This window comes from Ictidomys tridecemlineatus, chromosome 6, assembly GCF_052094955.1.
Source record: "Ictidomys tridecemlineatus isolate mIctTri1 chromosome 6, mIctTri1.hap1, whole genome shotgun sequence".
Lineage (NCBI taxonomy): Eukaryota > Metazoa > Chordata > Mammalia > Rodentia > Sciuridae > Ictidomys > Ictidomys tridecemlineatus.
The window spans coordinates 52,283,890-52,300,220 of record NC_135482.1 but is presented as its reverse complement, the minus strand read 5'-3'; the positions used below and the strand labels follow the sequence as shown (position 1 = coordinate 52,300,220).

The 16,331-nt window shown below is 35.0% G+C and overlaps 1 protein-coding gene across 3 annotated transcripts in view; it reads right to left on the bottom strand.

Annotated features, from left to right (window-relative positions):
* Positions 1-16,331, bottom strand: part of Tafa2 (TAFA chemokine like family member 2) — a 415,273-nt gene that overhangs the window by 131,472 nt on the left and 267,470 nt on the right. For all 3 annotated transcript variants that reach the window (XR_013440543.1, XM_040280395.2, XM_005328681.4), the window contains one exon: positions 1,313-1,419. Coding sequence is in view for 2 of the 3 variants with exons in the window: in XM_040280395.2 (XP_040136329.1) it covers positions 1,313-1,418 (106 nt within the window). In the remaining variant the exon portion in view is untranslated. The remainder of the gene's footprint in view (positions 1-1,312; positions 1,420-16,331) is intronic.

Below are 16,331 nucleotides of genomic sequence, written 5' to 3'. Positions count from 1 at the left end.
TGTTTATGGTACTAATGACCTAATATATTCTATTGGTATAAATAAACGTGGCTTCTTGGACAAAGAGCCGTTCTGCCACCATCCCTACCTCTGCACTTTGTCTCTCTATCTCTTCTTTATTATTATTCTTCACATCATCTTTTTAATTTTACATAGATAATAGCTGTTAACGATTTTTTTTTATTTTGAGACAGAGTCTCACAAAGTTGCGTAGAGTCTCACTAAGTTGCTGAGGCTATCCTTGAACTTGCAATCCTCCTCTCTCAGCCTCCTGTCAAGCATTTAATGTTTGATTAATTGTATGCTATATTTAAAATATTATGTAAATTAAGATACACACATGGTGGGTCAAAACCAGAATTATATAAAGGAATTCTTCATAAAATTATATTTCAAAAGATCTCTCTTTTGGCTTTAAATACAAGAGGAAGAGATTTGTTTTACAACTCTCCTCTCCTTGGTGCTAATGTTCTATATAATGCTAATTAATGCACATGTGTAACTAATTTAAGTGTTATAGGATTCAAAGCAGTCTTAATTCCCCCTTTTCCCATAAGTAGAATAACAAAGTAAGTTTATGGTCTCTAGACTTTATAGTGGACTTAGAACCGAATTATAAAACCATATTTCATAGAAAAATCTAAATTGACTTCTCAGGTTATGAATACTTGATTATAGTAGGTACAGTTCAGAAATAGCCCCATTTTAACTCATCTGGAAAAAGCAGTTATTCATTATTCTGAGCCTGATGGCCAGGAAAGAGGACAGGAAGGGCATAATTTTGAGCTGTCAAGCTTAGCACATGTATATAGAACAAATATCCCCACTCTATTCTATGGCAGAATTGAGCCTGATGCAGATGGGGCTAGAGGAGGTGTCCAGATGGTGGTGGAAGAAACACTGGCCACAAAAAGTGTAGAAAGAAATTTTATATGTGCTCTGTATGTATTATTAAAATACATATCATTAAAGATGCCTTCTTTATGAGGATGACAGCAATCTGAAACTCCTCTTTATTACTCACCAGTTCAACATTTTTAACATTACTATCTTAAAAGGGAAGGAAAGATAGAGGTAAGATTTTATACTCTTTCAACAGCATTTATAGAAATGGCAGTCATCCTGGAAATACCATGTTTCCTCTACCAAAGTCATCTTAAGGATAACTCTCTGAATTTTTACTTAAAGAAAATTGTCAGAGAGGACCCACACCTAATAAAATGTAACAGACCAGTGAAGGCAGAACAAGACAGTCTGTGTTAAGGGAAGTCCACTTCAGCACTGAGCTGAGAAAGGAAACAGAAGAGCTTACCTTTATGATGGTTTGCACTGGATACAACTTTCCCCCACAAGGTTACAATGAATATTATTATTAGCAGTTTTCCTTTTGTTGCTTTCTGTAAGTATCTCTTACTCATCCTGCAAATTAAAAAAAAAATAAAGATCTTCAGTAAATCATTGCATTTCTATTATAATTCAACTGCATTTAAACCTTCCATGACACCTTTATACACATAATTCCTGATAATTGTATTTTTTGCACTTGAAATCATTTGCTCTCTACAACATGAAGAGGGCACGTGAGACTCTTTCAAAGCACCTTAATATGAAGCAAGAGTTAAGCAAAGTCCTACCTGAGTTAGACTGTACCAACTTAATAACTGCCTAAATCAATTCAGAAATATTACCATTTTTTCTCCATATAAACATAGATTTGACTTATTAACAAAATGTAGGACATAGTCATTTGAATAATCTTTAAGTAAATGATTTATTGTTTTACTTTTTTTCCCTAAAGAATCTTTCTTGACACGAAGTCACATGGTTAGGGTAAACAATTTAGATAAAACTGCTCAAATGAATTCCTGCACAGAATAAAGTCACTTCAAATCTATTTTTTTGTAATAGGCTTCTAAAAATCATCTAGTAACAGAGCTTTCTTAACTGCAAACTAACCTGCTCAACTAATGTGGCAATCTGTACCTGGAGACACAAAGTTGTTAGAAACAACCTCTCTGTACTTTATTAGAAATAGGAGAAAAATGAAAAGGCTGAACAAAAAAAAAATGCCTAATTATATGTTATTAATGTTTTCAAATTGAGCCCATAAAACTCAGGAAAGCAAAAAAATATATGATAGTTATCAATAATAAAAGTTCACCTACTTTCGTCTGCACATTATATATTATTTCTTTTGTCTTTTGGGAAAATAAACTAGGAGATAGTATGTCCATTCCCATTTTATAGCTGATTCAATTTGGAAATTTTCCTGAGATTGCATTTAATGATAGAGGAAAAATTCAAACCCAGAACTATATAATTCTAGTATCCTTACATAAGCCACTACATTGCTAGGAAAAAGCAGAACTAACAATGAAACAGGTTCCATGTACATTTATTTATGGGGGGAGATAAAATATATGTGTATCACCCAGTGCCTTTCAGCCTCAGATCCCACAAAGAACTCCATTTTGGCTTGACCTACATCTACCCTGTTTCTAATGCAATTGCCTGGGGTCACTTCCTTACCTAACTGCATTTCTTTTCCTCCTGTCTTCCTTAAGTTACCCTTTCCTCACACCTTTACCTCCAAAAAAACATTCTCCATCTTCAAAAATATGACCCAGCGGTAGCAATGTTGGGTATATGATCTCAGAGAAGTCTTTTACATGGATAATGCATGAAAAAATAAATATCTTACATATGTCAATAGAGATATATGCTTACATTTACTAACAAGGGAAAGTTGTATACATTAATTTATATGGCGGCAAGGAAGCAGTATTGTAGGATTAAAAACAGGAGTTCCTGAGTTGGACTGTCTGAATTTGAATGTAGGTTGTAACAGTTTCTAATTATGTGATCATTACACTATTAGATTTCCTTCTTTCCTCTCTTCCTCCCCTCCTTCTCTCTTTCTTTCATCTACTGCTTTAACTTCTAATGCAAGATCTTTGATGCTCCTGCTGAAGTTCCTTCTGTAATATGAGGTAATGTATGTGTAATATCTGGCCTACTGACTGCATATACTGAGGGTTCACTGTTTATGAAATTAGAAAATATTCAGTATTTGGTTCTATTTGGTCCTTCAGTCTTTGAAAAACCTGTCTCCTTCATGACATGATCAAAAGGAGTTTCCGTAACACCTATGGCTGCAAACTTTCCATGGATCTTAATCTTGTAACATGTTAATAAAAAAAAAAAGTACAAGGGGCCAGATATTTAAGCTTTAAAATTAATTTACATGGACTCTTTCCTTTAATCCTCGTATCAACATAATGAGATAGGTATTATTATTATCATTATTGAGAAGCCAGAATTTAAAAACAGGTAGTCAGGGGTAGATCCATAAATCGGGCCAGACTGAAGAAAATAGAACAAATCAGTTGAGTCCAAAGATTGGAAACTGTGCTGATGGGAGATTGAAATGTGAATGTTCCCAAAGCAGGGCTTCTACTGCCCATCCTAAAGAATTGTTAAGGAAGCAACTCCTGAGCAGACTGGAATTACTAATTAATTCACCCAGGACCCCCTTCCTACCCAGATCACTCCTCCCTCCAGCTCACCTGTTTCCCACTTTTTGGCCATCCCACTGAGCATCTCCTGGGCCTTGTCATGTATGAAAGAAGGGGAGAAATGAGGGGAAGAGAGCAGGGGAACAAAGAAAGTCTAGGACACATTAAAAAAAAAAAAAAAAGCAGAATGCCTTCTTGGGATACCAGAATACCAACAATGGCCCCTTTCGCCCTTCCAGGAGAAGTCTATGTTCCCCTTCTTAAATAAACACTGCCTTATATGCTTGCCTCGGTGTGCTCTCTGATGTTATACTTTAACACGTGAGGAAGCAGGACTCATCATTGGTAACCAGCAGTATCGATTTTATTGGCAATGGGTTTGAATCAAGTTTCCCCCTATGTGACTTTGAACAAATTACTTAATAATTTAAAATATTTTCATTGTCAGCAGAATAAGAATAATACCTATTTTACAATATTGTTGGTAGGAAGGCCAAATTTTAAAAAGTCCATGTTAAGTTCAACACTAGGCTTAGCAGACTGCAAACGTTCAATAAATGTTACCTGTTACTATGATCCCTGCTTAATTCTATCAGCATATCCTATTCTCCTTCTGTAAGACAGCAGTTCCAGAGACTATTAACACTGTCTTAGTGAAAGACAAAGGGAGAAATATATTTGTAAAATTCTGGGTTCAACAAATTTAAGTAGAATTTTAAGATGCATATTGTTAAATGTGCCTTCTCAGAAACATTTTCCAGAAAACTTTTCCCACGAGTAACGAACACAGGACACTAGTGTCCTCAGAGAGCCTCTTAGAGAAATATTGAGTTTTAATAATGATATGGCTTAGTACTCACTCGCTCTCTCATTAACAAAATGCCCATTTCAAACCTTCCATTCTATTGCCTTTGTTTCCTGTCAGCACTTTGTTAGTTTTAAATTCTCCCCTTTTTTCCATATTTTCCAACTGCCTGCCTCTCTGTCTATATCTAGTCCTGAAATCTTTCTGTACAGCTGATCATGTATCAGAATGAACAGCAAAACCCAACTGACAGGAAGAGCTGCTTAGCATAATTCTTGATAATAGCTTTCCCATAGCAAATAGCCTCTGCTCTGAGGTCAATGACCCATCATTTTTTCCATACCATTGTGTACCCACCAAATGAGATGACAGAACTGACAGTTGGTCAGACTGATAACTAGACATATGGAAATGGAAACACCTACAAAGTCATCAGGCTGTCAAAGTAAGGAAAGAAACGAGAACACAGGTCAACATTTGGAAGGCTGTAATAACACTACCTTCTCCTTCTCTTACCTTCCCATCCTTGTTCCAGTCAATCACCATGGATTGCCACTACCATCTCCTGAGTGTCATTACATGAATACACTTACACCAACCCCGACGGCAATACTGCAATTCAGACAACTGACATTTCTCCCTGGCCACAGCATCCTACCCACACCCCCTGCCACACGTATCACCTTCCTATAGACTTAAATCCATATGTCATTCTCTATGCTGCAGTCAAATTAGGAACTGTGATCATGAAACACCATTGCTTAAAACCTCCACATAATTTTCCTCTATAGGTAGGGGGGAAAAACCCATAGTCCTTAGCAGGGTATAAAAATCTTGTCTCAGGGTTTTGCTCTGTTTTGTTGTTTCTTTGTTTTGTTTTGTTTTAATATTGAGGATTGAACCCAGGAGTACTTCACCACTGAACCACATCCTCAACCCTTTTTTAATTTTTTTTATTTTGAGATGGGGTCTCGCTAACTTGCAAGTTAGGCTCTCGCTAACTTGCTGAGGCTGGCCTCAGACTTGCAATCCTCCTGTATCTGCCTCTTGAGCAGCTGGCATTACATGTGTGAACCACCTTCTTTGTGCCTCTAATCTTTTGATGGTTCTAATCTTATTTTATGACAATTCTCCCCATCTTTGTATCCACACATATTCATGATATGTTTTTCAACTCCAAGAAATTTCCTCAGTGGCTTCCAGATAAATTTCACCTTAGGTCACCTGACATATCTCAGCCACTCACCCCATCCCAGTCTTTAAAATGGCTAACTTCTAGTCATTGGTCATGGTGCAGATGGGAATTCCTTACATAGGATTTGTTCAAGACCATTTTGTTGTGTGTCCTTTTTTAAATTTCTTAATTTGTTCTAATTAGTTATATGTGACAGTAGAATGCATTTTGAAACATTGTACACAAATGGAGCACAACTTCTCCTTCCTCTGGCTGCACATGGTGCAGAGTCACACCTGTAATGTAATCATACATGTATATAGGGTAATAATGTTCATCTCATTCCACCATTCTTTCCATCTCTACACTCCCTCTCCTCCCTTCACTCTCCTCTGCACAATCCAAAGTTCCTTCATTCTTCCCTACCCATTCCCCATTGTGAATCAGCATCCACGTATCAGAGAAAACATTTGGCCTTTGTTTTTTTGTGTTTGGCTTATTCACTTAGCATGATATTTGTCACCTCCATCTATTTACCTATAAATGCCATAATTTCATTCTTCTTTAAGGCTGAGTAATATTCTATTGTGTATATATACCACATTTTCTTTATCCATTCATCTGTTAAAGGGCGTCTAGGTTGGTTCCATAGTTTAGTTATTGTGAATTGAGGTCCTATAAACATTGATGTGTCCTTCTTTATATACAAGACCCGTTTGCCACACTGTATAGTCTGTTTCCTTGTCTTCATTTAACATCTCACATATGATCCCTGAAAACAGGGACTGTTCCCTATTCATTTGTGAATATACACAGCCTGATTCAAGGTACAGCCCAATATAAAAGCTGGAAAATAAAAACTTCTTGAAGGTTGGTGTTGCCTTACAGCCAAATACCTCATTTCCTCACCACAGGAACAAGAAGCAAGAACATGTGATATCATTAGGATCAAAGTAGGAAAACAACAAACAGGAAGAAAGTGAGGAAAAGAAGTGGAAGGAGACAGGTCCAACTGAAAAAAAAAAGAAAGAAAGAAAAAGGAAGAATTCAATTTTGAAAGGTTTTCTCTGATTTTTAATTTAACATCAAGTTTGAAGAAAGTGAAATGTAATGGGGTGATTGAGGATTTTTGGTAGAGGCAATTCCAAAGTGGGATGGGGGTCAGGGAGCTGAGTGATACCTTTCTTCCTGACCTTGTACAAGAGCTCAGAGGGAGGGCATCCCTTCTCATCCTATTTGCTAACCACCAGTCTCACTTTAAAAGTTTCTCCCATCACTTGGAATGGTCACATTCGTCTGCAAAAACAGCAAAATTTAAGTGCAACTTCAAAACCGGAGTGAAAAGAAACTGAAAACTGAAGGATAAATACAGAAGATGAAACCTTGAAATTGCTCCTCGGGCAGCAGCAGCTTGCAAGCAACATAAGGGAAAAGGGACAATTGAGAAATGGTAACCTCGAGAGCGCAGGATGCGGAAGCAAAAATCTGTCAAAGTGGAGGACAATTCAGTCTCCCAGACTTTCTCCCCTTCCCCCCTTATGCTACATGTTTCAGTGATCCTCACTGAGATTTCAGACTTCTGGATGATTTAAAACTCTCCTACTCTCTCCCATCTGAAAAACACATTTAATTAAAAAAAAACAAATAAGAATTTAAAAACTGTTATGTTCCAGGAAAGATCATTTCCCCATAGAAACACAAAGTTTAATTGTTCTATGGAAGAGAGAGTAGAAAGAAACGGGGGAGAGAGCTTGATGTCTGAAGGAAATAAAAATTAGCCGCCTGGAGTCCACACACCTGTTCTCCCCTTGAACTTAAGACATTTCGGCAATATATTAAAGCCTGTCTATAGAACATTTCTCTACATTCAGCTAACATTCAGACAAACCCAGTCTTAGCTAATTACAATGGCACGAGCTTTAACAAACAAATTGATAAAGCAAGGGCTCAGAATGATCTTTATGAAATGTAAATCCAATCATGTATTACCCCCTCCCTAACAAACCCCTTGCTGAAAACCTCCAAATTTAACTCCTCACCTGAAATGAGAAGAAAACCTAAATTTCCTACTGAAAAAGAAGAGCCCATCATCTCGCCCTTCAACCTCTCTGACTTCCCTTCATGTCCCTGTTCCCCACAATCCCTACCCTTCAGCCACACTGGCCTTCCTTCTGTCATTCTAGTCCTTGCTCTCAATGTTTGCTGTATCTGCAGGCTCTCCCTCCAGTCTTTGCATAGTGATCTGTTTGTTATTACACCTCCAGACACCACCTCCTGACTGTCCTGCTAGCCAGCTTGCAGGGAGACTGACCGCATGCATGCAGTATCTTCTCTCCTCAAATCCTGCAGTATCTTCTCTGTCATCATGATCTGAAGTTAACTTACTTATTTCTTTAAATATTTTTATAAGTTTATATAAACAAATCTTCTTCTCATTAAAATGTAATTTCCATAAGGGCAGAAACCCTATTAGGCATTGCTCAAGATAGAACGTCATCTGGATCCCAGATCTCAAGGTATATTCAATGAAGGAACTGATATATTGATTTTATCATCAGAATAAAGGAGATGAAATTTTTTAATGGAAAAGTTTCATTCTATCTTTTAATGTAAAAAATCAAATTTTCACTATATTCAGCAACTACAAATAGCAATGATAAGAACAGTGTACAGGTTGGTGGAATAATGGAAGATGAAGTTGAAGATGAGGAAACTGAAACAGATGAGATGACTTGTCACAGAAAAAATGCAAAGAAGGAAAGTAAAGGTGGAGTGGTGTCTAGAGAGATTTGAACATGTGACAGCAGAGAGCCAGAATAAAGGGAGAAGCTGAAGATATTAAAGTGATGGTGGATTGTGAAAGTTGGCTTTCAAATGAGGTCAAATGATTCATAAAAGATTTTGTAAACCTAAAGCATTATATGAGTATAAATTTATAATTTTTATTATTACTTTTACTTTTTTTTGAAGAGAGAGAGAGAATTTTTAATATTTGTTTTTTTTGTTTTCGGTGAATACAACATCTTTATTTGTATGTGGTGCTGAGGATCGAACCCAGGCTGCACGCATGCCAGGCGAGCGTGCTACCACTTGAGCCACATCCCCATTCCAATTACTTTTACTTTTTATAGAAAGAGAATATATCCTCCAAACTGAAATCATTTTTTGTTCTACCTAATAAGTTACTATAATAATCCTACTAAATCTGACAACTAGACCAATGTTTCCCTACGTTGCTGTGTTCAATTTTAACCTGATTTGCATTTTGTGAAAAATACTATAGCTATATCTAATATATCAAAATTACTTACTAAAATAGTAATTATTTTTGAGGTAGACAATAATATCAGTGTTGAGAGGGACAGAAAGTTAGAGATAATATTAAATTGACAAAGATAGTAAAGCACAAGGGACTCACAGAAGCATGTTGCTGTAAGAAATATGTAATAGCAAATTTAATAAATAATCATGTAACTCTAAAATAACACTGTGCTGTGTTATAAATATATACATTTACATATATGTATATATATAAACACATATATATTCCATAAGTTGCATGTTACCTTAATTATTTTTACTATCACTATTCATTTTGCTTTCATTATGCATCATATATTCAGTAAATCACATTATAGTATTTTCAATCATACTACAAAGCACATTATCAGAACATCCCTGTTAAAGAACTAGAATATAGACTTCTTGTTTTGTAAATTATCATCAAAAGCTTTTAGAATTGCATTTTCTTACACCAGTAATATTATTAACCTAAGTAGGTCACATTTTCTTCAGTAACTTCGAAACATATATTTTGGAAGTAAGTTTCTCAACCCTTTCTGAATTGACACAGATGATTTAAAGTGTTCATTATATTTTCTATGTCAACATCTTGAGATGAACCCACCTTTTGGATTCTGCTTAGTAGCCAGCCTTAAAGATTTAGCCAAGAAAGCTTGACTGGTTTCTAAAGATTGCCTGGCAGAAAATACAAACTTCATAAAAAAAAATCACAGTTACCTGCTTCTTCACCCAAATTTTACACTTTCATTTATTTCCCCACAGCCCTACAATTTTGGTAAGCACAAATCCCAGGAACACAAATGATTTATGCCTAGCAGCATGAAGCCAAAGCGCTGGATTTGCGCAATGCTTTTGCCACCCACAAGTTGAAATGATACAGAATAAAAATGTATTATCATTTAAATGATTTCTCTAGAAACATACAATATTCTAAGGCTCCAGCTCTAATATCCAAAACAGATAAAACCACTATAAGGCAAAAAGAAAGCAATCATTTAAGATTTATCAATGCGCTAAAAAGATACCTGAACCGATCAAGGCTTAAGCTACATCCCTGTGCACCTGCTATTACAAAAGAATCAGTTTTCTATCTATAAAATGGGAATGTCAATTATTTTCTCAAACAAAAATTTTATTATAATAAACAAAAAATCATGTAACATTTGAACTTAAAAGAAAGACACATATGGAGGTACTATTATTTCTTCAGAGGCCCTTCTCTCAGAGATGGACTTGAATGTCAGAAATACCTACTGTCATTTGATCCTGGGCTCCAATACATAGTTTAATGAAACTGACAGGTTTACTTAACAATTTTGACTCTGAATGCCCACATATGGAATGCACGAATACTATTACATATTAGTAGGACTTCTGTAAAGAATAAATACAATGTACTATAAAGTATCTAACACAAAGCTAGACATAGAATAGGCTCTCAAGAAACTGTAGGCATTTCCTATAATATTAATAACATTTTCTGGAACATAATCTAGCTAGGACTGAGGGGGGAAATAAAGGTCTTTGAGCCATATATTCAAAAAGCACATGTTAATCGCAGGTAAGAATTTAAGCTAACTTTTAGAAACATCCTAAATCTGCAGAATTAAAAGACAGAATATGAATCCATTGCTAAAAATAGAAGCAGGACTAATAAAGAGTATTCTCGAATAGATCAGCAAAATGAATGTTCATACTGGCATATTAGAGAATAGACATCAATTCAATAGATGGACCATATCTCAGGATTCTTAAGTACGGGATAAATACTCTTCAAAGTAGAGATATATACAGCATAGCATAACAGAAATTATTAATATTATACTTTTGGAGCTTAAAATGCACTGGCTCATTCAACATCCAATAAACCCTCATGTTAACTCTTTGAATGAAGCTCTGCATGTATTAGGATCCCCAGATTACATGTCAGCAACTGAAAAAACAATTTAAAGACAAGTAATAAGTGATGGAGGCAAGTCCTAAGTCTGCCCACTGACTTGGTTCTCTTCTTGAATGAACTTTTGTCCATATATCTTGTAATGGGGCCTAATAGTATATGATGCATTTTAGACTGTTATGTGCTAAGAAAATGATTAAAATTAAGTGCTAATTCTAGTTATTTAGAAAATTATCAAAAGAAAATCACCTAATTGCCATGATACTGAATAAACTAAGTGCCAACGTATCCTTTTACTGTGTATGATAGGGCTATAAAATGATCAAGTTCTAAATGGTGCACCATTTATCATTTATATAAACTGCATGGTCTGGTGAACTGTGAGTTAATATTTTCAGAGCTAAGTGCCTTACTTCTACTAGATACCAGTCTATTGAGATTAGACCTAATGGAATTGCTACATGAGAAGTAGCAGCCCTAGGTAGGGTTGCCAAATAAAATACAGTATGCCAACTTAAAATGGAATTTATCTGAAATTCACATTTAACTAAGCGTCCTATAACTTCATTGCCAAATATGTCAACCCTGCTTTATTTAAGCAAAAAATTCACATCGACTTCTATGTGAAAGCATGCTTATCTAAACAAAACCAAGTATAGAATTTCATAGAGGGCAAAAGAGACTAAAATAATGAAATCTTTATTTGTTTTTTTGATTGACTGTTTTCTGCATTCAAGTCCAAGAGGAGATGGCAAAAAAACTACTTTTTACACTTGGCTACAGTTCTACTGGCCCATTGAGAAGATTCTGAATTGTTTATTCCAGTTTGGAAATGTAACAAATGTAGTTTAATATGGCAATAAGACATGAGGGTTTGTGACTTGGCTACATACTAACTGTTAGAGATGTGCTATTTAATTTCACAAAAGATTCAGCTTATCTTCTATAATATCTGGATCATACTTCCTGCCTCACTGAGCTGGTGGGATAGTAAATGAGTTAATTTGTGTAAAGTACTCAGCACAAATCCTGACACATAGTAAGAAATCCATAAATGCAAGTTGTGGTACATTCATTTAAAATTCTGGGACTGACTTCTTTTTATTGGCTCTTTTTAGTAATATATGAGAGTAAGATCCATTTTGCCATAATGATAAAAGCATGGAATAGACCTCATTCTAATTCAGTCCTCATTACCTCTCATTTTCTTCCCCTCCCCCACACCCCCTGATCCCTGATATTTAGTGATCTTTCTTCAATTTACCTATAGTTTTTTAAATAATTTTTGAGGATGTACACAATGATGAGTTTCACTATGCAATATACATAGATGTATATAGGAAGGTTATGTCAGATATATTCTATTGCCCTTTCCTTGCCCCCACCCTGCCCTGCCCTTCATTCCCCTTTGTCAACACCATTGAACTTGGATTAACTTCTTTATTCATAAGGAATAACTAATTGATTAATTTTCAGAGTTGTCTTAATAAGCACCACAAAGAAGACAATATTAAATATATTCCTTCATTCTTACAAGACCAGTTGAGGTATTTTCTTCCTCTCTCAGACAGTGTAGATAGTTCAAGGGCAATGAATCCATCAGATTTAAATTCCATCTCTCTTTTCATTTATCAAAATTAACTTTAAACTACATAATTTCTCTAAATATCTGTTTTGTATTCAATGCCTCATGTGTAATATTTGTTTATTGACTTAAATATACGTGTGTATACACACACACACACACACACACACACACACACTTTTGTTTCCTGGGCCCAAATATGTTCTTTCTAAGGAAACAATAACTAACAAAAGGCAATGTGGTAATATAACTAAAAAAAATGAGATTCCAATATATATATATATATATATCCACTATAAAAAGTGTATAATATTAAACAATAACCCATGAGCAAATTTTAGTCTAACAGAGCTAAAATTTAAAATGTATTAGAGTTATTTATTGAAAGTAAACTTAGCTTATAAAATTTAATATAGAATCCATCTTACCGCCAAAATCTTGACAATATTTTAAAAGAGGCTATATCATTGAAAATAGACAAAACTTCATTTTATATTTGATCTCTCCTATAAGTACTTCAGGTAAAAGATCCAACAATCAGAAAAATTTGGATTTACTCTCTCCCACCCCCATATTATAATGATGCTATGTAATAAAATGGCCACAAACAGATGTCAGTGCTTTTTGGATGCAGACAACCCACAAGACATCCACCCCAAATGACAGAGATGATTGCATTTTATAATCATGTGTAGTGTCCGCATCATTAAATACAGTAAGAGAAAAATCTCTTCCAATTATATATAGCTTTATGTAGATAACTATTTCATCATAAGATTATTGTTTAATTTTGTAATTATGTATGGTAAAAGCAGAGATAGCCCTGCATACATCTAAATTCCATAAAATTCAAAACAAAATATTTTATTTATTTTTCTAATAAAACTATTATAGTTATTACAGCAAAAAAATATGCTAATAAAATCAGTTCTAAATATTCTCCATTTTATTACATGGGAACTATTGTGTGCTTTTCTTCCTTCTGTTTTGGTGTACCTTTTCTCTTTGGAAATAAAATCAGGGAAGAAATCTACGCACATAACTGCTTCATGCTATTGAAGAAGTGAAAGTATGAATGAAAATCATGGAAAAAACTAAACCTCAAGGGTTCTTTGTTAGGATAAGATTTGCAGTCCTAGAAAGACATTTATTCTCACTTTAGCTATAGCTGTTACCATGAAGGATTCTTTTTTTTCTGTGCATTCAGCCATCCAGTATGGCTACTATGCGATCAAACACTGGCTGGTTAACAGCACATGACCAAGAGAGGAAAAACACCTTTATCAGGAAACCCCTTCAACATAGAAGCTCCCTTCCATACAGAACCTTCTCAGATATAACTGAACTGAAGAGCTCAGGTTGTACACCTGAAGCCATCCCCTTATACAACTATTCCCAAAGCACCACACTATCAATTTCAACTTCCCCGTCCAAAATAATAGAAGCAAATAAATTTAAGAAGATAGAAGTAGTTTCTCTGTGTTAAAAGGCATCATATTCTATCTTCAAAAGAAACCAATAGAAATGGGTCCAAGAAGAGCCTACTTAATCAAGTTCATCAGAGTTCACACTTTGCTTTAAGGGTAATAGTTGAAGCAAAATTTTTGAATGACTGTTTGTACTAGCATTAAAACAAGCCCAGCAATGTCTCCATGATACATCATGGAAGAGAGGAAGGCTTGCTGGCACCTGCACTTTTATAACTATATTTTATAAATACTCCTTGTTATATGTTCAATATTTGTATATAACTTCATATATCTTAATGAGCTGTCTTTTTAAAATATCTTTATTTTATTTATTTATTTTTATGTGATGCTGAGGATCAAACCCAGTGCCTCGCATGTGCTAGGCGAGCGCATCACTGCTGAGCCACAACCCCAGCCCTTAATGAGCTGTCTTTAAGGGATATAGAAGAGTGGAACATTTTCAGATACTAATATAGCAAAGTACTATACTCATATCTCAGTTAATAGCTTAAGCAACTAAGAACCCGACTTATTAAGAATCAAGGCAGCAACTGCCTTGTGCTACAACCCTCCATCCACAGGAAGCCTCTAATATGTTGCTTTCTGGCTTGTTCCTTTTGCAAAAACAAAATAAATAAATAAAAATTGGCTCCCCTTTAAATCTCACTTTTTTATTCTTTCCAATATCTAGGACTTCACTTTGTGAATAAAATCAATCACAGAACCCACACTAACTGTATTTTCTCTTTGTTAGCAGCTGCACATTTCTAAAATCTTCTTCATGGATAGATTTGTTTCCCTTGGTTGTGGAGCAGTTATGTCCCAGCAGTCTGCAGTCACCCTGCAGAACAGGAGCCAAGTGGTTAAATGTGCCATCGTGAGAAATCTTCCCAATGGGAAGATTATTATATTGTGAAATTATGTCCCAAGGTGGTGGTTGAAGCCTATTACCTGAGTCTATTTTAGAAAAATGCTCCAAAGAACACCCTGAAGAGGGGCTAGTCCTACATTAGCAGGGTAGGTAGGACTGATCCAAATCATAGCTATTGTTATTTTATATTTGCAAAAAAAACCTCTGACCTTGTTGTCTCTGAATATTTGTGTTTTGGAATGAAAAATTCAAGACATATCAAGTAAAATATTCTACAAAATAACCATGGCAGATACCACTGCAATTCAACAAAAATTTAACCAGTAATCCACATGTTAACATTCTTCTTGCAATGCATAAGGATTATGAAAGTGTTTGGTACACTGTACAGTATTCTACAAATTAGACCTTTTATCAAATCATATTAAACTGGCAATATGGTAAATGTTTAAACAAACTGTGGCACAGATATATATGGTATAATAAAATCCACACATATATTATTCAGTCTTACAAAGGAATAAAATCCTGATATATACTACAATATCAATCAATTCTAAAAACATTGCCAAATGAAATTAAGCTACAGAAAGTATAAATGTTGTATGATTCTACTTATATGAGGTATCTAGAATAAGCATGTTCCTGGAAACAGAAAGTAGAACACAAGTTGCCAGGAGGTGGAGCTAGGGAGAAATGAAGAATTATTTTTTAATGGGGATAGAGTTTCCATATGGAATAATATTAAAATTTTCCACAAGTGGAAAGTGGTGATAGTAGCACAACTTGTGAATGTACTTAATTCTACTGAACTAAACCAAACACAATTGTCTAAATGGTATTGTGTCTATTTTATACAATAAAAACAATAGGGGAAAAGATAGTATGGCAAGAGTCATAGTGGGAGCAGCTCATTAGCTTTATCATGGCACAACAGTATTTGCAATTAAGGGATTTGTCTACATGTTTATCTACTTGTTTATAGATCCACAGATATCTGTCTTCCCCTCTACTAAAATATAAACTACTGTAAGAGGAGAAACCTAGAACTTCTATTTCACTACTTTATCCCCAGGACTTATAATGATTCTTATTATAGAGTAAATGAAGAAAAATTGTGGATTAAGTTAATTAACAAATGGGAAAAATACCACATATGTCCTTTTGGTTTTTGTATTTGGTTACCCTGAATGATCACACACATTGTCTCAAGCCTGATAGCAATTTAATGTCGCCAGCTTTTGTATGGAATTAGATATTTCAACTGTTATTTATATTATATTTAAGCTCTGTGTCTGTAAACAGATTCTGAGCTCCTTGAGAAGCCATATGCTATTGCTCCACTTCCCCAAAAAGCATCTTACCCTTGCACAGTGCCATATGGCATCCAGAACTTTCACATTCGTGATCACATCTGATACACATGACCATGAGGTTGGCAAATACACTCATCCCTCTTGCAGAGAGGAGACAGGCTTAGAAAAGTGAAGCAACTTGTCCAAGGTCAAAGTCAGTAAGTGGCAGAATCAGAACTCAAAACCAGGTATTCAAGCTCCAGACCCAGACAGAGTTCTTTGCATTAAAACTCTGAGAACAGAAGCAACAATTAATGTTATGTTTTGCATACTGTAAAACAGACTCCTTTTAAAATAATTTCCACTAAATTTCTCTTCTGGGCTTATTTAAAAAGATATCTTGACAATGTTTTAGTT